Source organism: Micropterus dolomieu, linkage group LG15, assembly GCF_021292245.1.
Source record: "Micropterus dolomieu isolate WLL.071019.BEF.003 ecotype Adirondacks linkage group LG15, ASM2129224v1, whole genome shotgun sequence".
NCBI classification, from domain to species: domain Eukaryota; kingdom Metazoa; phylum Chordata; class Actinopteri; order Centrarchiformes; family Centrarchidae; genus Micropterus; species Micropterus dolomieu.
In genome coordinates, this window is record NC_060164.1 from 11107550 (window position 1) to 11134144 (window position 26595).

General features: G+C 38.7%; 1 protein-coding gene across 2 annotated transcripts in view; it reads left to right on the plus strand.

Moving 5' to 3' along the window:
* wdr27 (WD repeat domain 27) overlaps nucleotides 1-26595 on the plus strand; it is a 49062-nt gene that overhangs the window by 2223 nt on the left and 20244 nt on the right. For both annotated transcript variants that reach the window (XR_006828417.1, XM_046071110.1), the window contains exons 6-22: nucleotides 167-237; nucleotides 338-452; nucleotides 629-731; nucleotides 2229-2320; nucleotides 3451-3515; nucleotides 4203-4315; nucleotides 5371-5444; nucleotides 9675-9744; nucleotides 10580-10645; nucleotides 10732-10835; nucleotides 11429-11518; nucleotides 12261-12382; nucleotides 14261-14394; nucleotides 15439-15536; nucleotides 16654-16775; nucleotides 18922-19019; nucleotides 23074-23176. Coding sequence is in view for 1 of the 2 variants with exons in the window: in XM_046071110.1 (XP_045927066.1) it covers nucleotides 167-237; nucleotides 338-452; nucleotides 629-731; nucleotides 2229-2320; nucleotides 3451-3515; nucleotides 4203-4315; nucleotides 5371-5444; nucleotides 9675-9744; nucleotides 10580-10645; nucleotides 10732-10835; nucleotides 11429-11518; nucleotides 12261-12382; nucleotides 14261-14394; nucleotides 15439-15536; nucleotides 16654-16775; nucleotides 18922-19019; nucleotides 23074-23176 (1640 nt within the window). In the remaining variant the exon portion in view is untranslated. The remainder of the gene's footprint in view (nucleotides 1-166; nucleotides 238-337; nucleotides 453-628; nucleotides 732-2228; nucleotides 2321-3450; nucleotides 3516-4202; nucleotides 4316-5370; nucleotides 5445-9674; nucleotides 9745-10579; nucleotides 10646-10731; nucleotides 10836-11428; nucleotides 11519-12260; nucleotides 12383-14260; nucleotides 14395-15438; nucleotides 15537-16653; nucleotides 16776-18921; nucleotides 19020-23073; nucleotides 23177-26595) is intronic.

Sequence of the window (26595 nt, forward strand, 5' to 3'; positions counted from 1 at the left end):
GTAGAGGTGGTAGGCATTTTAAACTTTATGAGTAAGAAATGACAATTTTAAATGGTGTGTTTTGGATAGTGACTGTTGTGGAGGAATCAGAGCCTTGCAAAATAATGGTAATGATCATATTCACTGCCAACTTACTGTACCTAAAGCAAATGTATCAATTCTTTAGCCACTCCACTGCTTTGTGTGTTCTTCTTGGAGGAGAACAGACACCTTATCACCGGCTCAACTGATGGACAGGTTAGTGACTGAGGCACACAGTCCTTAACAGCTCATAATCCCCACCAGAAGCTGAAATTCCACAAGCTGTTTGACACACTTGTATATATGTTTGGTTTAGGTGTGGTGCTTTTCTCTCCCTGATGACAGCAAGTGTCACCTGGTGACCAAAATGGACCTTCAGAAGATGGAAAAAAGACATCAAATGCATAATGGGATTGGGAGCCGTCAAGCAGGTGATGTTACTGATCTGTGAAACAAACAAAGTGTGACAGAGAATATCTGGCATTGTAGTGCAGGTTTTGTGGATGCTTTAAAGCAATCCTATACCTCATTTTCAGCTTCCTGACTGAAATAGAAAGTGATTTGAATGAATTACTTTAATACTACTTTTTTTGTCATATACCTCCAGAGGCTGCACAACAATCAGCTGTAGATAACGTGGAGACTTCAAAACCTGTCCTCAAAATGGCTTTCTGTAGCTCATGCACTGACACTAGCAATGAGCATGAAAAGTAAGTCATTTATCGTCATAGAATTCATAAACAGTGTTGTTGTTTATAGTAGGTATGTGATTTCTGGGCCTAGTTAACATGAAACTCTTGACTGACCACTGGGCTAATGGCATTCCAGATAGGCTGTGTTTAGCCGGGATAATTAATTGGTGAAGTGATGCTGAAAGACACATCTTTGTAATTTTGTCTGACTTCTAGGAGCAATTTGGCAGTTATAAGATGGATGAATGGATAGATAGAGTGGTGGGTTGTTCACGTCAGTCATTAGTCACAGGAAATCACAAGGTCCAAGGTGGACAGAGTGTCAGCATAGAGACCAGACTCACTCTCAAGTGCTCAAAGTTGATGGACCTTATAGTGTGACTTTACCATGAGGAACAACTGTTTTATTTAATTTGTGACAATGAATCTTAATGACAAAGCAAGACACGATACTCTCAAGGGCTCAAATTTTGTTCTTATTTCCACACGGTAAAAATTGTGTGCGATCCAGGAAAATATTACAAAAGCAATTCAAACACAGTTGTCATGAAAAAAACAATAAATAGCTGCACATGTCTGCCATTAACACTATATAGATGTCATACTGTCACAAAAGGCTGGAAAAAATGTCGCATCATGGGCTAATTGTTGCACATGTACATGCAGTCACAGGAAACTTCACATAGGAAACATTACAGATTCATAGCATAAACTGTTTCAGGCTGTTAAAACATTTGATGTTATGACAGGAAGCCGACACTTAAAAAGCACAGACATAACTCTGTGTATTTTGTGGAACACTGGAATGAAGTGGATGGTGATTCCTTATTGCTTGAAGCAAAGCACATGATCTCAGAGCTGTATCTACATCATCTTTACTCTTGAACATTACAGACATTTTAGTGTAAAATCTAGTCTTCATCAACTGCATGATTTTGACCTTAGCATTTGACATGACACAGTATATTTATCCAAAATACTGTGCAGGTCAGGTCCATTGCTATTGTGTGTTAACACCATTAGTGTGGATTTTAAATTTCAGTCTTTGTCTCCCCCCAGTGGAAGAATCAAATAAAGAATAAAACAATGAACTCTGCTCTTTTTCTATAAACATAAACAAATACCTTCAGAACGATTTAAACGCATTGCAGTAATCATATAGAAGGTCCACACATAATGGCCTTAATAGTCTCCATCCTGTACAGAAGCACATGCTCAGCATGAAAATAACTATGCACTACAATGTAAAAATTGTCTAACAATATTATAATCTCAGAACAGGAAGTGGATAAAAAGGATCCATCGAACTCATTTTCCTCTCCTGTTAACTCGGTGTGGCAGTAGTTTCCATCTTGCAGGGTTTAGTCAACATGAAGTCAAAGGAAACTTGAATATGATGTCCTACGGTGCGCATGCCTTGCCACCCCTTCGCATCAGTATGTTTTCTTTAGTATGTGGTTACATTGTCTTTCCCCAAATGATCTTTTCCATACGTTTCTGTGTGGGTCCCTGCAGGGACAAGAGCTGGTTATGTATCGGAAGCTCTGATGGCCTGTATATAGTGGATCTGGCTGCCTCAGAACTCCTAACAGCACTATATTTCAAAGGTAGGTTGCTTTAGCATTGTTTAAGCTTTTAGCAAAATTTCTATAAGATAATTTTTAAGACACAAAAAAAAACTCTAAAGGAATGTGCTTTATCCCACGTCCTTTCTGCTTTGACATAGATTTGGGAATAGTAAAGTTCCCTTCAGGAGAATGACACAACCTCCTGCTGAAGGAAGTATGTCTCAGCAAAATAGGTTTCTTCTGTTACGCTGAGTAGCATGAGTGTGATGCCTCACTGGGGTGGTGATGGCACAGTGGATAAGACGCATGGCTTTGGTGGGGTTCAACTCCCCACTGTGACCCACCAATGTGTCCCTGAGCGAGACACTTAGTCCCTAGTTGTTCCAGAGGCGTGCGACCTCTGACATAAATAGCAATTGTAAGTTGCTTTGGATAAAAGCGTCAGCTAAATGTACATAAAAATGTAGCATAAAAGTGGAAATCGTACCTTGCCCATGTGCAGTACAGCCTTCTGCTCAGTGTGTGCCAACAGTAGCTTGTCACCCAAATAAGTAGACCTGCGGATGCTGCTCTCCCTGAGTAGAGCTGTAGTAGTAATTTTACAAATACTCTGTGACCCTCTGAATGCCAGGTAGTTGTAAACTATGTCATGACACACACCTTAAATATTTTTAAATGGAATATCTGAGATACCCTCTAGGACCCTCAAATCAAGGAAAGAACAAATCCTGCTTTCACCTTTTGGTACCAGGAAATATGTCAAAGTTGTCTGGGCTATCCTCAGTCATGTAGCACTATTCTTCATCTAGCTATTTCCATAGTGAGACATCAAAAGAACTGTCTTGGTTATCTTGCATGATAATAGCTTACATGATAGTTGTATGCCACTATGTCACCTTTTAACTATACAAAATATTGCAAAAACCTTTTAATATTATGCAATAATAGCAACAACAGCTTCAATATGACCTTAGTGTCGAATTAACACCTTGTACAGTGTCAGCAAAAACTCATTGTAAACTCTACAAAGATAGGAGTTATATATTTATATCTTATCTAATGCTATGTATAGTACCATCTGTCAATTTCTTTGCATAATGCACAGCACCTATACATGTAAACTGGAATGTGAATGCAGCCAAACCCATAACTGATGTCCTTTCTTCTAGATTACCCCAAGCTGAGCATCACAATGGCCGGGTCGTGGTCAATCTCTCCAGCGTGGGATAACTCTGTGAGTAACTCCAATAGTATCTTGATAGACCAGAGTAAGAAATCTGTCCTTTCAACTGGACCTATATCATTCAGTTGGCCTATAATACAGTATGGTCTAAGGAATCTTGTACATTAATTTACCCCAATCAGATTTTTCTTGTGTTAACTGATCGTTTGAGTCAGACCACATGCTGAAGAGTGGGAGGGCCTGGCCGCTTTTGTCATTTCTAGTGAATGTTGTCAGTTCATGATGATAAAAGTCATATAAAAATGACACATTTACTTACTGAATTTAGTTTAAACAATCCCTTTCACTATAATATCAACCACTGAAACAAATCCTAAGTAACTGAATCTGTGTAGATTCTTTTATATTTTGTTTCCTATTCCTAATTTTGACAGTTTTAAAGTGCTCCTGTACTTTGGTGTTTTTGTAATGCTGCAATTTCCATTTTGTGGTTTCACAATCCACTCTAGCATTAGATTTGACTGTGGTTTGCTTCCTGAAGGAAAGTGATATGTTTCTGTTCCTACAGAGAAACAAGTATGTGTTATAGCGCAGCGAAAAAGCATAAAACCCTGACTTACCTTTATTTTCAGGAACATTATTCATAAGGGTATTTTCTTTTATTTCTGTTTTTAGAAGGATTATGGACTAAAACAATTGTTTTGATATTAATTAATACTTGAATCCCTTGTCACACAGATGGTGTTTTTAGTGAGCTCTTTGTTCACTCCATGTGTGGCCCTTTTGGAGTTACGTCTGTGTGAACTAGGGAGGATCTGGGTTTGTGGTGAAGGCTTTTCAGTGTTCCCGAGGTAAACCTGCAGAGAATATTTGGTGATGCTACAGAATGTTGATCCCCTAGAGGAGTAGGAGTTGTCATTTAGTTGTTGCTCTCTTCAATATAGAGATCAAAGTAATAAATCAGAACCAGAGTAAAGTCTGTCTTACTCAGGAACACTTGGGCCCAACATTTAGCATGCAGGGGCTGGATCCCAGGTTTTCTTGTTTAAAGACTACCTAAATACAGTAGGATGTCTTACAGCTGCTTGCATCATAAATAATATTCTGTTATTTTGTCATTTGTTTATTCACTGGCAATAGTACATCCCATATTACAAAACAGTCAGAAGACATAAGTAAAAGAAAACAACTGCTATTTTGTAGCTCATATAATCATTTGGTTCCAGCCTGGAACTGCTCTGCTCAGTGAATGAGTAAACTCAGTGAACATTTTTTTTATATGTCTAAGCTTTTAAATCTGCATGAGTTTTAATAAAGCTGCCTTTACTGGATGTACTCCTTAATCCAGAAAATCATACTTATTACTCTCACAATAACATTACTTTATTCATGCCAACATTTTTAAATTGTCCTCTGGGGAAGGAATTAAATACATTCAAGTATTACCTGTACCTCCATAAATGATTATTTAGCTAAATCCAGCGGTACCAATAAATAGTGATAATTTCATCAACGTAATGTGTTTTTGTACTTTAACACATTTGCAATTTATGAGCAGAAGCATGATCACGTCAGCTTGTAAAAATTTGCAAAAACAGTGCAGTTGTAGACTTGTTGCTTTCTCCCAGACACTGGTCGCCTGACCTTGCCGGCTATAGGACATATGAGTGTGGTCTGCTTTTCAGCTGGCCTCCTGCCTGTTGCTCCTTCTGACTCTGACATTTCCATATTAACTTGGCCTATTATAACAGTTCTTGCCATCTAGGTTTTCATGACTCAACAATATCATGGTACTGAGAATTAGAAGGACTAGTAATCCATAATGGTGGAAAATGCTGTGCTCTTTCATTTCCAGTAACTCTTCTCCCCTCCCCCCACCCCATTTCCCTCCCTCACTTGTTTTCAGTTCTCCTCTGCTGCCTGAATCTCCTCTGAATGTTGAGTTAAAGAAGAAGGAGCCCAACCATCCTAAAAAGAAAGGTCAGCAGCCCTGTCCTCATCACTCACCTCTCACTTACGCTCATGCACATAAAATAAAAAAGTGAGCTACTGCTGTTTGATGTTTCTGGGTTTTAAAAGTATGACCTACTTTATAGTTTGCTTCATGTCTGGCTCGTTGTCTGTTTTGCTTGGACACAGGCTATTCTCTTAAATTGTACTTATCGTAGGTTTATAGAAAGTCTGTTTGGCTATTACATGAGTTACTAAGAACCTCCTCATTATCTGTAAATATAGATGCTGTGTGTGTGTGTGTGTGTGTGTGTGTGTGTGTGTGTGTGTGTGTCAGTTGTCATTTGCCACATAGGCAGGTACTTCCCATTATGTAACAGTAAGAGTACAACACATTCTCTACTAAGAAGTCCAGTTTTTTTGTACGGTTGCTTCTTGCAGTAGTGGATTCCGAGGTAAAGTGAGCCTATTTGTGGTTCTTTGGTGTATCATTAGGATCTGGCGGCTTGAAACTCCTCTGCTGGAGACTTGCAGTACAGCATACTGTGGTTTACATTTTGCTCTTAACAGAGAGTTAGTGCTGAGAAGGCCAGTATTAGACTCCCCGCAGCTGGAGTGAAGGGAGCCGCCAGTGCCAGACTTCATGGGAGTCTAGAGGTGCTGCGTGACTGCAATGTCAGACCAAAAACCACAAACATTTACGGACTAGTGCAACCCACCGTGCTGCCGCCATGCATTTCTGTATTCTTAAGAATATCTACAGAATTGTATACAAATTACACCATAAACCTCTGAGACTCCTGGAGAGGAAAATGTTCTTCCATTGTAAGTCTGGCACAAGTCTACCTTTTTTTTTTTTTAAAGCAGTGTGAGTGCAGATTAGATATCTGTTGTCACGTCACACTGCCATGTAGCATAATAACATGAAGTGAACCAGGGCTGTTGGCTTTCTGAGACGATGATAATCAGCTGCTATTACTTTTTGCATGACGTCACTTGTCTGAAGTGTAATGCCTGTGTCTCGTTGCCTGGATTAAGTTGTTTTATAGTGAGGATATCAGGGGACTTCTAAATGAATGGCCTTGATTCGGAACTCACTTTAAATGTATCTTTGTTTCCCATTGAAAGTTATCAAATTAGTAATCACAGTAAAAAGAAATCTCTGTCAGGAACATGTAACGTTTATTTAAAATCTTCATTTGTCCTTAAATGTCGCTAATGTATAAAAAATTTATACATTTCAAAAGGAGAGACAGGGTAAGAGGTATGTAAAAACACTGGGTGTTCATTTACAATATCATCTGAAGGACTTCTGCAAGACATCAGCAGACTTTGACATGACATAGTGCAGTCTTTTTAGAGCTCCTTTGCTAGTTTGGGGTGAGACGGTAAGAAGCAAGATGGTAAAAACAATCTGTGAGACACAGGGAACTGTGAGGCCCTGAGTAGTCCATTTCAAATCAAAGAGGAAAGTGTTTCACATTTCTAACTATTGTTCCAAGAGTCACTGCTTTACAGCAACTACAGTACAGAGTACCTTATTGTTTAGTGAATCTAGTTCACATCTAGCTCGCTATTAAAGTTTGATATTGTGGTCAGTATTTTATTCGCATAGCTACATGTAGTAGTACATTCTTTGCCTCCCAGTATGCCACACAGATGTTCCACATGGTCAGCATATTCTTCAGGTGCTACATTGCTGTCAGACCCTTAGTTTGGCTCCATATTGGTAGTTCCTGTCGGTCTTCAGTTACTGTGCCTCTTATTGCCACTTTCGCTCCTTTCTCCTACTGTGAGCCCCACTTTTCACAGGTCAGTGAGGAAATAACTCAGGCCAGAGACTCTGGTTACAGTCAAAACAATATCTTAGAGACATATATACCTGCTATGGTTTATACAATTTTTAGAAGCTTGAATTATTCAGTCTTTTTCTTGGGCCACATTCAACAGCTAACTCAGAGGGAGGTCTGCTGTGGTTTATTTTAAAATAAACTCTGGGGCTGGCCTGAGCCTTGTCCACTCTAATGCAGGCAACCCAAACTGTAAGACAAATCATTGCCACTTCTTAAAATTACAGACAACACAAGCGTGATGTGCATTTTAGGTCTAACAATCACTTTTTAGTTCTACAGGTGCAGATCCAAACACAGCAGAAAGCCTACTGCGTGTACTCTGTAACTGCAGGCAAAAGCTTATTGTAACAACTGTTGCATCAGAAGCTAAACATCTTAATGTTTTGAGCTAGACTGAAGAATTTCAATATTATTAGACTACTCTGCTATAATGGTTAAGACAGCTTAGGCTACAGCAAGTCTTGCATAATGAGAGCTGTAAAAGGAGCACACAGCAAACTGCTGTGATTTTACGCTGATACGACTCGACTTGGATATTTGTCTGAAACTCTCACTTTTCTTCAAATAGCGTCTAGTCTAAAGTCAGCGTAAATTATTTTTTACTGCCCCATAAAGCTAAATGACCATTAAATATCAGCAGGGGGTCAATAGGGCTATTGAGCAGTGCCAAGTGATTGTGTTGCCAGGTAATTAGATTTCTAAAATGCTTAGTTTCCTGCATATAATCTGTTCTGGAAAAGCTACTTCTAGAACCCCACTTCACACACTACACAGTGGACGAATGGAGGATGGTTCTACATGTGAGTGACCAATGTCTCAAGACCTTTCGTTCTCAAGCTAAAAAAGCATTAGTACATTTGTTATGTACTTTTTTAATACTGTCTTTGCTGATTCAAAGTTAAACAAAGGAAGTAAATAAGGCTGGTGCTTTTACAGAAGCAACACAGCATGGAGAGTATCAACAGCATCAATATCCTTTAGGGCAGATAAAGAAACAACATGTACCTAGAGAAACTCAAATTTCAATTCAAAATCCTAGGAAAATGCAAGTAATTGATCAGAGGCTGTCAAGTGTACTTTACAGGAAAATACTCTTCAGGCCAAAACTGAAGTGAACATTGGCACTGCTGATCAAAGATGAAAGCACTCCCAGATAAGAGGGATTGGAAAGATCCAGATGTGGTTCTATTTGATTTTGACTGGCAGGTTTTATTATTGTGTCAGGACTGTGTCTACACTGAATTGTAAAGAGCCTAAGAAGGACAACTGGCACTCAAACACTAGGTAAATGATTCACAGTCAGGAGAGCCTGTTTGCTGTGAGATGTTGCTGTTTTTCAATAATATAAAGTTATTAAAGCAGTAGGCTATACCTGCCTGCCTACCTAGCAACCTCCGCGCGCTCTGCCCGTGCAGTCACTGTGGATGAAAATGTGTTTTTGGGGGGGAGTGGCTTTGGAGGAACGCCTGCAGGGAGGGCGTGGGAGTTTTTCCATTTGGGTACCTTCAAAATCTAGCTGTATATTGCTAATTTTTCCAAGTCGCCTTCCCAAGCTTTAACTACATGTTTGTTCATGGTTGTTGACTGTCATCAGGGATTCTGATCAGGTCTCCTTTTTTGAAGAAAAGTTCTAATGCCATCTGTAATTTTGACATATGAAAACAACGATACTGCTGTAAACACATCAGTGTGACTGGATTACACTACATCATGTTCAATCTGTTCCTAAATTGTAGTAGTAATGAATTACTGCTACTTAAAAAACAGTAGCTGCGTAAAATATATAACTGCATAGAAAGAAATTTAGAGTTATAGTTGTTACTTAACTAAATTCATTGACAAATAAATGATAAATGAATCTGTGCTTAGGTGATAGACTAGTGCTGAATTGGAGTCAAGGCTGTAAACCAAATCAGTATTTTTTATTTTTTTTTCCCTGATGCAACTTAAGTTGCTGCTCAGAGATGATGTGACTTATTCTTACTTTCCCTGTATTTGACAGGAAAACAGTTTTTGGAAAACCTCACACGTTTTAATGGTTGTGGAAAAAGTGAGCTCATTGTAATATAGTAAAGGCACTGACAGCAAACAGGGAGCAGAGTGAACCATCCCACAGTTTGTGGCTGGTGCATTTAATGCTCACAGCACGAAGTGGTCACCCAACAATGGTGTATCTTAATTTCCTAGTATAATCCATGAAAAGCCACTACAGTATAATGAGCAGTTCTGCCTAATTGTGGAAAATAATAAACAGTCTTTTTTATATATTATATATAGTCCTTTATATATTGTAACATCTACTTGTTTGGAACAGTTTCTTTTTAGCATATTTTATCTTTGTTTTATCTTTGTTTACTAATGCAAGTACTGGACCACCCTATTATTATTTTTATTTTTTTTTACAAAGGAGGAATAAAGGAGCAGCCTCTGGTTTTCCACACAAATGTGAAATCTTCTGGATATACCACTGCCCCAAGGTAGGTTCACAGAGTAACCCTTTAGCCTAATAGAAAATCTAATTAAAGTTTATTGCATTGTCCAAGGGTAAAGAGTAATGAAGTAATGGCATTTTTTTTAAATAAAAGGGTGTACTTCAATAGGTATATTCCACTCATGTTATGATTTCAATATCTCCCAGGCCTGCCCATATTAACATGGATTTAACGTAACACATTGTATAAAATATATTCACAAAATTCTCTCTCTCATCGCTCTTGACTTTATAGGGCACTTAGCACTCATCCAGGTCAGGTTAATGGGAGCCAAGGAGCAAGCAGAGCACTTTTCCCCAGAAACTTTGTTTAGCTCCTTCTGGGGATTTACAGGCACTCCAAGACTTAGCTAGTAGATGTACTTCCTGCAACGTCTTGTCTTTGGTGTAACCCACTCGTCCTCAATGCAACTTCAGGAAGACAACTGAGGAGCTTCACCTCCTGGTGCCTGAAGAACCCCCTCAGTGAGAACTAACTGTACTGTAATGTGACTGGTTGTCACACATCCATCTCCTCCATTGCCAGTTTTCACTAGCAGGTTCTAAAGTTTTTAACATGATAAACAGCAAGTACTTTCAGCCAACAATGCTTTGCAGCTATTTCAACAATTTTTGAATGTGGTCTGTTTAACCTCCACCAGGAGACAATGATGGTTACAGTCTTTGTTGTCGGAGTTCTCCACTAGGAATTCCTAACAAACCCTTCAGGATTGTTTAACATTTAACTCATCACCAGAGGTTGATCTGTTAATAGCTTGGCCTTTTCTTAATGCAACAATCCAAACAACCTAATAAATTTGTTTCTTTTGTAAACTTTTTAGGACTATGTTTTCACCTAAAACAAATATTCAGAAGAACCCTCCTTCTAAAAAGGCTAACAGAGACAAGTAAGCAATCCCATCATTTATACAATGTTGCGGTTTTAAAATGTTATTGTTGATAACCACACTAAACCTCTTTTTTTGCCATGTAGAGGTTTACTCCTCAGAGATTATCCAGCAGACAGTGCAGCACCGACTGTTCCACACATTCATCTAAGAACTGGCAAGAAACCAGTCTACTGCCTTCAGTTTTCGGGTGAGACATGTTTGCTGCGGCAATACTGACCATAATATTTAAAACACCTAATAATACATTTTAAAAAATAGAGTCACCAGTCAGTAATGTTATGAAAATTCTAAAATCACAATGTACTTCTCAAACATTTCAAATCTAAAGTGAGTACAGATAACAATGACTTTCAGGCAAAGTAGTTATACAAAGAAGTGTGAGCAGACAGAGACCAGGATTTGAGGATCTGAGGTTTTACATTGAGAATTGGAGACTGTACACTCTTTTTGTTGCGGCCTGAACTTATAGCATTTTATCAGCAGTAACAGAGTTTGAAGTATCACTTAGCAAACAGAAAGTTATAAAGAGCATCCAGCTTTGTCCATCCTTTACTGGAATGGTGAATTTAGGTAAAACAATAATTTATGAGGAGGCATTGGCAATAAATTTAGAGCAGTTCATTGTTGTTGTTACACAATAATATTCTATTCTATGATAAATTTTCCTATTTAGATAAAGCACTTCACTTCCCTGCTGTTTAAAAAAACAAACCAAACTCTTTTTGGTTATAATAATTCTGCTGTTCTTTCTGTTCATTTCTGTTTCCTTGTCTCTCCCAGGTGACGGAAAACAAATCCTTTGTGGTCTTGGCGACAGCTCAGTGTTATTGTATACGTCCTCTCTTACTGGCGATCCAACTGCCTACACAGGTGCATGAAGTGGACACGAGTAACTGTACCTTAAAAACCTCCGGGTTATACAGTTTTTGCCCTCTGTCACCTCAGTGATTGATTGACATCACAGATTATGATTACATTTTAGAGCTATTCGAGGTTAAGATCTTACCCCTGATGCTTCTGAGACAAGGAGGAGGTTGAAACTAAGATGTTCAGTCTGCCTTATTTGGGCCATTCCTATTAACATACTTTGGATGAAAGACTCAGAGGGAATCCAACTATTCACTCACTCAGCTATCGCTGTCAAAATTGTAGATAAAGCATGGTTTGGTTACATTCCAAAGCAAGAATTTAGAACATGCTGTCTTTGTTTTTATCAGACAGTAAAACCTAGGCGGTGGTGTTAGAAAAAAGATGAAAAGGGCACATTGTCTTTTGAGACCAACTAGGTTTGAACTAGTATTTTGTGCTATTCTACACACTGGTGAAGATTAAAGTATTACTAAGAGCAAACAATTCTGTCTGCCACCCAGCCATCCTGGGCAGTAAAGCAAACACTAACAGGCAAAGAAAGGACATACATGCATGTCAAACTGCGGAAACATAGTCGCCACAGGGGGGCAGCAGAGATGAGAGGACAGACATTGAGGTGACCAGTAGGTCACCATGAGCCTCTTCTCTTCATTCTGCCTGACTCTCCTGAACAGTACGATAAATGTAAATATTACAGCCACACTTTCCAGGTTGATTTCGAAACCTCTCTCTTTATATGTAGGGCACGACAAACCAGTGAGCAGTGTGAGCTGGAGCCTCAACAGACAGTGGTGGCTTAGTGCGTCAGAAGACCAGTCACTACGAGTCTGGACTCATGGCAGCCCAGAGTCTGCCATTATCATGGTAAATGTTCCATGAATTCAAACACTTGTGTATTTTTCCACCTGTTTTATGGAATTCATTCAACCCCTAATCTAAACCATCACCAATACATCTCAAACACACTTTCACTCACTCATTACTCCAGGTCCAAGTCCTAGCCATGAAAAAACAGTGAAGTGAGGACCAGTCAGAGTGACCTCATATTGCAAAAAGGCCCTTCTCTGAATATCTGAAAATTCATTGGTTTCGAAGTAAACCAAAAGAACTACAGGTCATGCACATTTTTCACTCTCACTCCTGTCTCCAAAACGGCTATGTGATTCCTGGAAGGATTTTGTCCTTAATTGCAGTGTTGTAAATGAGACCATGATGCCACAGCTGAATGACAGTAGAATAGTGGTTGCTACTGTAACCACAATGTTTTGCTTCACATGTTCATTTCCTTTTCTTAAGAACATGCTCTCAGTATCTCATCCTCTCAGGTATGGATTCTGTGATAAAGTTCTATATTAAGAGATATATAGTGTATTAAGGGTAATGGAAAGGGTGCAGTATATTATTGAGTATAGTGTAAGCAAGTAAGAGATGCTTTGATAAAAATTATTTAATTTGTTTTGTCATGTGTTGTAGAGTCATTGCACATCTTTATAACTGGGGAATTTCTGTGAAATGTTTAAAGTCTGTCTTTGACATATTGATATAAAACTGGCTTACTTCACTTTTTCCTTTTCTAATAACAATAGTCTCAAGAATTAAAAAAGAGAAAGCCAAATTAATTTGAATAATAAAATGGTGTATTTCTTGGCTCAAGGAGAGTGACTTTGTCATTGAAAGCATCTGCTGGACTCGGATCCAAAACTGTGATTATATGCAGACCCTCCTTACTTCATTGGGTATCACATTTAATGGGACAGTCAGAAGTACGTCTACTTCCCCATGCCAAGTGAAAACTCGGGGGTCTCCCAATAGCTGATGCTAACCATCCCTGCTTCGCTCCACTCAGTGAGATTGTTTCGAGCTTGGCTGGGTCTGCAGCCATGGCTGCTTGATGCTCTTGTGAAACAACTTGGCCACAAAAGCAAGTCATTTCAGGGACAAGAGCTCTTACGGGGTGAGCCAGAATTACAAATGACATTGCACAGTTATACTTGAACACATTAGAAAGATATAACCTCATATCACCATATAGTATTCTTAAAATATCTTGTCATTGGACATCGTTCGATGTCAGACAGTAGGTCGATCTGACAGAACAGCCCATCTTTTTTATCTTTGTTTACCTTGATTAGACTCTAACTAACTATGCACTTTGGGGGTTAAGGAGAACAATGTTAATTTTCGATAGAGAAAGTTTCTGATGCAGATGCTTTTTATTGAGTTCACTCCATCCAATTTTTGGAATAGTCCCTTTTTCCACATGGTATGAAAAACTTCCCTATGAACTATGAAGAGACAAGAATGAGGAGACGTTAGTTGGTTTGGTGAAATCTGAATTGAGCAAATATTCAAGATTTACGTGGTCTACCACTAATGCACTAATTTAACACACCACAGCTGAGGGTGCTGCATGTATCATTTTAAGCAATTAAAAAGTGTTTAGTGCTGTACAATATATAAAAGTGTACACGACTTACTATTACAGCTTTTTATTGCTTTCAGAATTCAGCCGGGACTTTACTTTGCTTTAAATCACCCCCAGGCAATATGGAGTACATATTTTGACAAAACTATTTATTTATCCTAATAATAAAAAATAATAAGAGGAGATACAGAAACATGAACATAAAATACATTCTTATTAGTTATTCTTCTTATAATTTTAGTTTTCTTGGATCATGAATGTCTCAATAACTTGAAGACATTAGCTTGATCTTTGTCTTTTTTTCTTTCCTCCTTTAGGGGAACAGTATGTTCTGCAAACCCATCAGAGGTGCTCAGTTTTATTACCTCGACAAATTTCTGCTTCTGGCATCTGGGCCTTCTCTACGCTTGTACCTGTATAACGTGGACGTCACACGAGACAACATCAAAAGGTACAGACAAGGGATTATTATACAGTACAGTTCAGCATGTATATTTGATAGTGATGCATAAACTAGCTGTGGGTTTTGCATTGGTTTTACTTGTGCATGCAATGTATCAATATACTATATTTACTGCTTGTACTTAATGTTTTCTAGTATTTGTTAACTTGTCTTCCCTAGAGGTCAATGGAAGAATAAAGCTAAAAGAAATGTAGGGTATTGTACTGGCCTCACAGATTGTGTTTGTGTCCAGACAACTGCAGTTTTTTCTATTTAGGCTGACAAATTTTCTTAGAGAAGCATCACAACATAAAAACAAAAAAACAATTTTGTTACACAATCACTATGGCATACATTCAAAATTCAAAGCTGCAAAGAAGGATCACAGTGTTGTTTCCCTATAAACAGTAACACTGATATTTTGGGGTTTACGTGCCTTTCTTGAGAGAACATTAACAGCAGGGGAGGGAGGGTTCAAACCAATCATCTGCAGCTTTTTGCCTCCAGACACCCAGCTATAATGACTACCAATGCAAACACATATATTGTAACAACACTGAAATGCAGTTTAAAAGGGGAATATGCATGAAAGGACTGGTCTTTTATAAGACTTATGTAATCTATTTAGGAAACAGGCTTTGTTACTGATTTGATGGGGGCCTGGCTTTATTTAGCTGCTTCCACAGACACTGCTGACTATCATGACCACCCAAACTGTTTGACTGTGTACTGTAAACTGTCGTGGTTTATTCTGGAGGCCAGGGACATGACGGTAAAAGCCCTCCATAACCTCTTTTAGCAGTGCATTAAGCTTATTCATCTTTTTCCACTTTAGGTAGTTATTTGTGTGATGTGTATTGTGAATGGGAAACACTTGAAATCAGTGCATCAGTTGTAAAGGGTAGTGCGTCTTACGGGTTTTTCTCCTGCAGCCGTATCGATCAGACAGAGATGAAGAAAGATAGGTGTGCAAAGGGATCAGGTAGACATTTTGATCATATAGTTACCTTTATTGGTTTAGAGAATGATGCAACTTCTTCTTTTTCTTCATAGATATCAGCAACGAAGTGTCGTCAAATTGGCAAGATGCTTTTCGACGGCTACAGCAACAGACATCACCGCCTTGTCTGCAATCAATGATTTCTTCTCTTGTATCCTTTTTATTGTCATTATTGTTCTTGCAGCAGGAAGTGTTATAGTTTAGGCTGCGTTAATGGTTTGGAGGGCAAAGTGAACCTATCCCTTAAGTTGTTTTACTTGGAGCGTCTCATTGGACCCCCTCCATGTCAACCACAGCAATCAGTCTGTGCTCTATAAAGTCTTTGCATGTTGCTTCAGGGCTTCCACTCCTGATTTTACCTGTAAATCATTTAGGTGTCTTTAATTTTTCAGGAATGTCTGCATTCCAACCCCTTGTCAGGGTTTAAAATGCATTTACGTTCCAATAAATCGACTGAACTGAGCTGCGCTGGGATGAGTGAGATCCTGTCAGGAGCTATTTTGCACCACTGTGCTTGGCGCTGGCCAACTGGAAAAATAGATATACAGTGATTACATTAAAATACGTTTTTTTATGTTTTATGTCTTGATTTTCTATATAAATTAAGGAATAATCAAAAACTCACTGAGATTTATTTTAGAGAAGTAAACCGAGAGTGTTAATGAACACCATTCAAAAGGAGACTCACTCACTTGTGTAAATATGTAATAATAAATAAATATACTAAAATCCACATGTGTTTAACATGGGATTATATGGAATAAATACAAATTACTACATGAAAATTAATTCTTATATAAAAATATTTATATTTTATTTTTTATCATTTCATTTAAAATGTCTTTTTTCCATGTAGAGTCAGATATTGTGTTAAAACTGAGTAAAAAAGACCATTTTAAAGGCTAAATCCAAGAGTTTGCAAACTTTCCGACAACTGCTGACAATTAAAATTTGTATACTTTTGCATCACAGCATGGAATGATAGAAGCCATCTGCAAGAAAGCAAACTGATGTACTCAGTCATCTACTCAGCTCAGCACCAGCTTCTATTGCTGGCCTGTGAAGAATGAGGGAAAGGTGACATTCTTTAAATGATTTATGTATGAAATATATTTTCCCCTTGGAATACTGGCCACATAGATATATGTCATTAAAAATGTTCCTGAACTTTCTACATCATAAACACTTACACACCCCGCAGCTTGTCGACAGCAGGCCTATAGTTTGTAAATAATACATCTTGTAACTTTTCCTAAAAGCTGTCTCAGACATCGTTCTGGTGTGCGGTTCAGATCGATCTATTCAACTATTTGACATGAACAAGGGCACAGTTGCCTCAGAGCTGCCTGATGCCCACAGCAGAGTCGTCCACTGCATTACACAGAACAAGGTGAGGCCATTTAAATGTACGCGTGAATAAACAGACTGCCCAAATAGGATTCCATCTACTATGTATTATCTTTATTTTAATTCGTAATAAGATGTACCGTCAATAATGACTGTGTATATCAAGTGACATATAGTACAAGAAGAGTACAAGAAGTTTGTTCAACTTCTGGTTTATATGCATTGATTCTTCATAATAAATAAAAATCTGAGTGCTGTTTAGATCTGACCCACACAGCAAAGAATCTGCACAGCTTGACATCAGTTGGTAGTGTAAGCCCCATCTTCCATTTTACTTAAGGGTCTACTATTTGGCAGATTTTATTACGTTACATAAGACATCTATGAGTGTTGTGCAAGTTACATAAGGCGCAGATAGTCTTTGAGGGAATAAAAGTGTTAGTTTGTGGTGTGAATGAAGAAGGTCATGGTTAAAAAAAATGGTTAAAAAAATGTCATGGTTACCCAAAAAATTTAGTTTGTGGTGTGAATGAAGAAGGTCATGGTTAAAAAAAATGGTTAAAAAAATGTCATGGTTACCCAAAAAATTTCCATGACAGACAGACAGGTTATGCCATTATCAGTATCATTCATCTTGCTGAGTGTTTGAATGTAAATCCCTGGTGCATCAGGATTAAGACTGCCGTAGGAGATGGCAGGAGGAGATTGCGTGCTGGATGATGGCCTTGGAGTAAAGCTGTTCCATGATGCAGTTTGGGTTTATGTGGCCTTACTCCCAGATCACTGTCTTGGACCAATGTGGGCCCAATTTGCTGGTGTCTAACAAGTAGACAGCTTGGGCCTGAGTCCATATCCATTATAGTGCTATGAAGAATGCAATACTACATCACTCAAAATGAAACTATAAATATCAGTAATAAATTCATGCATTCAAGTCTGGGTTTTCCGCATATTATTTACATTTCTGTGTAGCTATCACATTACATTTTACATTGAAATTAAGCTCCTGGTTTCTCTCCATGTATAGTCATATGAATGTTTGCCAGATTTGTAATAGCAACAAAACCATTAATTTTGATCATAAAAATTATGGAAATTTTTAACTATTTTACAGATGCTTAGATAACTTGGAATACAGAAATGTGTGTATTTGTGCAAGAGAGAGGCGTGTACCCTGTGACCCTGAGGCATTAACTTAAGTCACTTCTGCATGTTGACCTGTGCATACTTGACACTCAGGCAAGCCCGGATTAGCTGGACAAACTGCAGCTAGTGGCATGGATTAAGTGCTTTAACACATTCACCTGTGATGCACTGTTACACACAGCTGACTCTACTCCTTCAACCCAGAGGTGCCTGTTCTTTGTCACGCCACCTATTGTGTGCCGTACATTGTGGAAAGCCTGCAGTGTGTTGTTTCAGCTTGGCTATTGCATCAATGTGAGTTCCTCCGCCTGGATGCCCGAGGGCCTTTGGATGCCCGTAGGGTTAATACCTACGGATCAGTGGGATTGCCCCTGCCTGGAGACTGCACACACAACAACACTCTTTCTTCCCTGCTTGCTTTCCCGTCCTGAGGCGGACCAAACATCAGGAACTGCAGCATGTGAAGCAGCTTTTCCCACTTCAAATTTCCATCGCCTCTTCGGCAAAATTCACCTGGAACTCATCAGAGCAGAGGGCTTCTCGGAAAATGGAACTGGAAATGCCCTCTCAGACTCCCGTTCTCACACTCTTAATGGAAATCTAAACAAAAAACACCCCCATCACTGCGCGCTCTCTCTCTCTCTCACTCTCCAACTAACACACTCCGGTGTATCATTTGATCCCTTGTTGTAAAAGTCATATATGGAATTTATGTATAGATGGAATCTCTATGTTTACAATTGAAGCCTATCTCAGTGTGGCATATAAAAGATGGAAAATGACACACAAAGACAAATTAACAACAATGCTGCTTCCATTCCAGTTTTCCTTCCAGCCCCAATGTGCTTAGATTGCCTTTAATGTCACCTCCTTCTTTTAGGTAGTAACAATGCTACCTGGAATAATAATTAAACCTATTTGCCAATATGGATTTACAGCTACAATATTTTCCAGTACTGAGCAATAAGAGAAGCTGATTTACAACACATTTCAGTCAAGTATGTGCTGACTAGTCATTCATGTTTTTTGTGTATATTTCCCAGGGCTCCATTTTTAGTAGACAAGCGCCGGATTCGTACAACCTCTTCCTCACCAGTGCAGTCACAGATGGCGTGAAGATTTGGGACCTTCGTACACTTAGGTTGGTATAAATACAGTCTATTCTGTTGGATTTGTAACCAATGTACCTTTAAAGTAAAAATTGGACAAGAAAAGTGTGATATAATGTCTATGTATTTACATTTACGACATACTTCAGTTTCTTCAGGCTTTTCTGAAGGAAAAATATCATTTGTGACAATCAAATGTTAAAGCACATTAAGGAAGAAACCGTCATTGCTTTTTAGTCCTCTGTTATTCCTGAGAGTAAAATTACCTTATATTCCAATTAAATCTAAAAAGAATTCTTAAACAAACATTCCTTAGTTGATGAGTGAATCGGCAATTGTTCATTTTCCAAAGTACGAAGCTGAGAATATTTTTCTTTGGTGCTTAGTAGCAGATATCCATGAGGCGGATAATTCAAGTAGGCTCTCTTGGATTTCAAAATGTTCTTTTTGGCCCGGTAGAAGGCATAATTGAGTGTTTCATTCTTTCATGTATGAAACTCCTTCCATGTTTAACTCCTCATACCAGACTCCATCAAAACCTTATTGCTATCTGATAAATATTTGTGCCTGGTTTCCAGGTCAACTTCTGGTTCTGAGAGCTATCATCAAGCATCCATCAGCAGAGGCAGTTCCTCTGAGATGAAACACATGGATGTATGAAAACAATATGTAGATGCATTGTTTTCATTTTTCCGTCCCTATTAACTTTATTTCCCTCTTTGATAAACCTTATGTGTCTGTTTCTGTAGCTAGTAGTAACCACAAGAAGAGTTAAAGCTCCCCTAAAATATTGTTTCTATGTATTTATTTTTATGTGCAGCTTTCAGCTAATGGAAGTAGTTAAGTCAGTTCTAGGTTTTATGTTCTTCACAATCTCGTAATGATATAATAAGGTAATATAACATTTCTTGGATGAATGTGTGGCATGAGTAAAGCTTACATAAGGTGCTCATATGACTGCTCTTCATGATAATCAGATTATTTTATTCAAGGCAGTTTTCTGCTTCTAAATGGAACAATACTTGAGTGACCATTTCATGTAACTCCTGATAGATTAAATGAATCAAAAAGCTACAGTACAATAACAGCATACTTTTAGTACAGGAACAGCAAACAGCAAAATCTCTGAATTGACATGAGATACTGGTTTAAAATAGATATTAAAACTAGTGCTGGATAACGACTAAGATTTTTAATTGCGATTAATCGCATGATTTTCTGCGATTAATAGCCATTAATCGTATAGTCATATAGTGCAAAATTGAATAATGAATTCTAAAGTAGTGTATTGCGCACTTTTAATTTAAATGTACTGCTATATACACAAAAGGACAATAACATGTGGTTTGCAAACACATTTAAACAAATAAGGTGCTTTTTACCAGCAGTATTCCCTTTACAGTAGCAATAAAATATTTCTTGTAAATATCAACTTAAACATTAATGTAATCAAATATAAAAAAACAAAGCTATTTGCCACTGCCAGGGCATTACCTTTTATCTAGCTTGTTAAAACAAGTTAGTTATTTTATGACCTTATTGGCTTTGCCATAAACACTACTGATGAATGGCTGTATAGGTAAAAGGTTTTTACAAATATGGATTTAATAAAATAGTATTCTGTCTTTGATCACACTGGAGACCTTCAGAAAAACCACAATGGGAAAACGTTTCAGTGGAAACTTCTTAAACTCAATCTTAGTTTTATTTTTGCTCTGTTACCTGAGAATGCCCAGCACGTCTTGCCCCTTCCTTTTCAGACAGAAGCACAAACATGCATGAAACCCATGTGTATCCATCAAAGATGGAGTGAGGATAATGGTTTTTGAAAGTTTGTCACACTTACAGAGCAATGTAAACCACCAGATTGGTCACTGTTTATTTCTCAAAGCCACCACCCGTCACTCGCCCCTTGTATTTCCAAATGATGTGTTTACGTGAGCAAGGTTCTAGTTCAGAGGTCTACACACCAGCATTTAGCATAAAGCAGACCTACTCAGATTCCGATTCTAAAGCTAGAGTGAACAGATGGTGATCTGTTTCTCTTTAGTTCAGTGATGTATTCCCCTTAAGTCTGGTGGAATTTCCATCGTCTGATAAATGAATGCCGAACAATACATCATGTGACTAAAAATTATTAAATAATATCAAATAGTACAAAGAAAAGCCAGCTTTTGCCTGATTTGCACCGACACAGTTAAATTGGGTGAAATATATTGGCTCCACATAATGAGCTATGATTAGCCTGCTGATTACCTTGATGACTGACGCTGAATACCCAGGTGGATTCAGTAACCGTATAGGCTCCCACTCAAGAGGATCAGACCCTCCAGTGCAGTCTGTATTAGTCATCAGGCAAATACCAGATAGTCATCACTCACACAAAACAGAGAATGTGTGTGGAGGGAGATTCAGGCCAGCATCTCTACTCCCTCAGTCAAAACATTAGATCCACATTCTGACCTAAAAAACAGCCGAGTGTTTACTCTTAACTTGCTAAACTGCTTCTGATCGGTGTGATAGTGACAGGTTTAGTCAGTTGCAACCTGCAGGGTTGAATGTCATGATGTACTGATAGGGATTTAGAAACACATACTTCTCATCCATCTTGCTATCCATTAAAATGATAAGCTCTCAAACAGAAAGTAATATAACCCTGTTGGGTATGAGTATATTCTTAAAGTCAAGCTGTACAGAAGAAATATTTTCTTTTATAGTTCTTATAGGATCTTCCTGCAAAGGGCTTAGCACTAGTCTATCATCTCCACAGTCAAGGCTGTGAGGTTAAGTTGCATCATTTATCTTTTCCCCTTTCATCGGCTCCACTAGCTGTCAGTCACGCCCAATTTTCATTTGTCACCATCTGTTTTCTCTCTTTAAAAATGAGCGGATAAACTCAGCTGGGCTTTAATACTGGTAAAGACATTTGCACACCATACTACTGTTTGTAACTCAAGACACAGGAGAATGGTCACAAACTCTTGTCATCATGATTGGATGGATGGTGTCACCAGATCTGACTCCCCTCCAGACCCCTCCTGTGATGTTGTTTTCAGTCAGGTGACCCTCTTTGCAGCATTGGCAGGATACTCTAGGTTCCTCTAGGTCCAACTAAGTCTAATGAGGTGTTCAATTGTGGCTTACTCCTCTGAGAGCTGTATGGCCAGATAGCATAGTCAACTGGCAGCAACAATGTATAGAGTTGAATTAACACCTCTCTGATACAGTCTTAACATAATAAACTTCATAAAGTCTGGATATTGCTTAACAGTTGTATGAATGTGCTCACTGTTACTGTGTAGATCAAATTTCTTTATGGTCACCAGCGATATGACCTACTTTTAGTCCAGCTTAATGACATTAGCATGTGAATGTCAAAGACATGCCCTCAGCAGATCCTGTCCAAGTCCTGCTCTGCCAACATACCAGCCCATATAGAGACCCTCGCTCAACTAGCTGTTAGTGGCATTGTAAAGACATTACATGCTGTTGCAAACCAAAAAACAACAGCACAGAAGTTGAACGAAGGGGCCATTCATCATCTACTACCTTCTCTTTCCTATGTTTTGCTTGAGTCATGCTCAACTCCTTGTCCACAGCTAGTTGAGATGTGTAAAACGTGAGGACTGCCAGGTAGCATTCTGCTCCTTAGTTATTCCTGCCCGAGTTCTGTATAAAAATAAATTTAGCATTTTCATTTTACAGATCACATTTTTTGTGATATGTCTGCACTCATGTGTGAAATACTATTCATGCCCATAAGATGTCTCACTTCTCAAGCATTGTTTTTGAGATTATCATATTGTTTTTATTAAATGTGTCCCTTTCTATCTCATGGTCTTTCTTGGCACACATAGCTCAGGATGAATAGAATTATAATGGTTTCATTATTTCAAATATAGTTGACATATTATTCGCTCTTAATGTGACCATTGCAATCAGACAAGCCAGAAATGCTATGTATTGATTTAATCCCACAGGGACCCATTGAGACATTATCAGTCAAATATTTAGTTTGTCCTTCACATCAGGTTGGTTTGGGTTTATTAAATAATTTTCACACCGCTGTTCGCATCTTCTCCTCAGGTGTGTGCGACGTTATGAGAACCATCTAAATCGCTGCCATCCATGCTCATCAGCCATCTCACCGTGCGGCAGGTTTATTGCCTCGGGCTCTGAGGATAACTGTGTAAGTAATTAATACTCTGGGTTTCCATATACAGTGTGTGCTTCATTCTCCCCTTTATACATAGGATAGTTATACTGCATTGCAGACAGTCAGGTTGGTTGTAAACATAATTTGACAAGATAATTATGATAATCAGTTTTTTAATTTATAAATTTCAATTTTGAATAGGGTGACAATGCAATTTAGTGTACAGTGCACAATGTACAGTATCTCACAAAAACAATGTAAAGTAGTAAGTGTACAGCTTGTATAATAGTGTAAATTTGCTGTCCCTTCAAAATAACACATCACATAGCCATTAATGTGTAAACCGTGAAGTGTAAATGTCCAAATTGAGCCCAATTAGCCATTTTCCCTCCCCGGCGTTAGTGTTACAAGGTCTCAGGTGTGAATGGGGAGCAGGTGTGTAAATTTGGTGTTATTGCCCTCATACTCCCTCATACTGGTCACTGGAAGTTCAACATGGCACCTCATGGCAAAGAACCCTAGGCTATAAGAAGACTGCCAAGACCCTGAAACTGAGCTGCAGCACAGTGGCCAAGACCATACAGCGGTTCAACAGGACAGGTTCCACAGGCCTCGCCATGGTCGAGCAATAGAAGTTTAGTGCACATGCTCAGCGTCATATCCAGAGGTTGTCTTTGGGAAATAGAGTGTATATATATACTGTATATATGAGTGCTGCTAGCATTGCTGCAGAGGTTGAAGGAGTGGGGGGGTCAGCCTGTCAGTGCTCAGACCATGCGCTGCACACTGCATCAAATTGGTCTGCATGGCTGTCGTCCCAGAAGGAATCCTCTTCTAAAGATGATGCACAAGAAAGCCTGCAAACAGTTTGATGAAGACAAGCAGACTAAGGACATGGATTACTGGAACCATGTCCTGTGGTCTGATGAGACCAAGATAAACATATTTGGTTCAGATGGTGTCAATCGTGTGTGGCGGCAACCAGGTGAGGAGTAGAAAGACAAGTGTGTCTTGCCTACAGTCAAGCATGGTGGTGGGAGTGTCATGGTCTGGGGCTGCATGAGTGCTGCTGGTACGGGGGAGCTACAGTTCATTGAGGGAACCATGAATGCCAACATGTACTGTGACATACTGAAGCAGAGCATGATCCCCTCCCCTCGAAGACTGGGCCGCAGGGCAGTGTTCCAACATGATAACAGCCCCAAACACACCTCCAAAACGACCACTGCCTTGCTAAGGGTAAAGGTGATGGACTAGCCAAGCATGTCTCCAGATCTAAACCCTATTGAGCATCTGTGGGGCATCCTCAAACGGAAGGTGGAGGAGCGCAGGGTCTCTAACATCCACCAGCTCATGGAGTAGTGGAAGAGGACTCCAGTGGCAACTTGTGAAGCTCTGGTGAACTCCGTGCCCAAGAGGGTTAAGGCAGTGCTGGAAAATAATGGTGGCCACACAAAATATTGTCACTTTGGGCCCAATTTGGACATTTCCACTTAGAGGTGTACTCCGTTTAGTTGCCAGCAGTTTAGACATTAATGGCTGTGTGATGTGTTATTTTGAGAAGAAAAGCAAATTTACACTGTACACAAAAATGTGAGGGGTGTACTCACTTTTGTGAGACACTGTATATGCATTCTTTGGTTTTATTATTTCAGCGCAGTGTAAGTCACAAAGTTGCGAAAGGTTGATGGCTAATGTGGCATTTGATCAGCTTCAACAAGACTTAATATGTGCTTGATCATCTGTTACTGTATTTCTGTGTCTGGCCAATTCTGTCTGTGGTGGATCTGCTGTTAAGAAAGAAAAACAAAATATTGCAGCTTGAGATATTCTCATAAGATTTTGACAGTTAAATCATGCCCAAAGAAGCATATAAGTCCTGTCTGAGAAAGTTTATCTCTTTTGGTATCTGTTTATGTTAAATTGAAGTTGCAGTTCACCAGAGGCAGAAAAGTATTCTGACTTACTTGCGATTAGTTAGTTTATTTATACTTTATATTGTTTAAGGCTCCCGCGACCCTGTACGCAGGATAAGCGGTTGACGATGGATGGATGGATGGATTGTTTAAGGCGAATGACAGCAGGAAAACAGTGGCAGATCTTTATCAATTTTACCTCCATTTAAGATGAGGACTGTTTGTGCTTGACTCAGAGATTTTTGTTTGGACTCGAGCCTTTTTCCATAGAAGTCAAATTCAACATTCATGTAGAAGCAGAACGGTTTAATTGCTTTTCCAGACTGCCTTATACTTGCTTTCAAGATGATTTCAGTAGACTGCCTCCCTTTTCCTTATCCGTCTCTCTTTTCTTCTGGTGTACGTGCTTGTTGAAAGCAGTGGAATAATATATGTATGCTGCTGGTTATTATTAATTACAGGACTCAGCACAGCACGGACATTTGAGAGCATCTCTGTCGAGATCGGACATTTCCAACCTTTCTTGGAAATCGGGAGAGTGTATGGTCGTGAGCTACACCATACTTATTTGTAGCTGCCCTGAGACTTCTATAAGCCAGACACATTTGTACTTGTCTTAATATATCAAAAAGCAATCATGGAAAAAAAGAACCTGAATAAAAAGACTCCCTAGATCATATTACACATTTTCCAAAGACACGAGACCAAAAACAATCTAAGCAGAATATCATTTCAGTGTGGTCGATGTTAACCTGTTGTGTGTTCAGTTTAAATATGTGTTGTTTTCACCTGTTTTGGCTTTTCCTATTATCATCTGACATGAAATTGATTATATAGAATATGTCAGTTTTCAGTTTTTTTTTTCTAGTTTTCATAACTCTGCTGCCCCTGCTCTCCACGTCAGCTAAAGTCAATAAAAACTGATACATATAAGTATCCATGTGATATTTAAGCATTCCTGAAAGAACTTTTTTCTTCCAAGTATCTAATGCCCAGTTAGGCACCACACACGTCATATGCATCAGACAGATCACATTTGAACATTTTTCAGGGAAACATAATGCAAAACAGCTGCAGGAATCTGATGAGTCGCCGTCTGGCAACAAACATCCCCACATATGTTTTTATCTGTGCTCATGGCACTGAAGCAAACGAGTGGGTCTTAAATACTCAACAATTTTATTTTGAAAAGAAAAAAAAACGTTGCTAACATGCAGATAACACATTTATATATCTATTCTAATATTTCAAATTTAAGTGTTAATTCTAAGATGTCTGCATTTGCAGTATACAATGTATTTTTGTGCACCAAACACCAAGTGTAAAATCCACACCTAGTTAACATCCACAAGTAAAGGGATGATTAGCAGGGCTTTTACCACCTAAAAGCAGAAAATAACACTAATACGTACTGTAAATCTGCAAGGGTTCATTAGTATTGTTGATCGTTCTTAAGGGCCACTTAATTTTAAAGTGCTAAGTATTTGAGTGCTATGAGTGAATGACAAGCCACACAGTAGCTAAGACTTTTTGTAT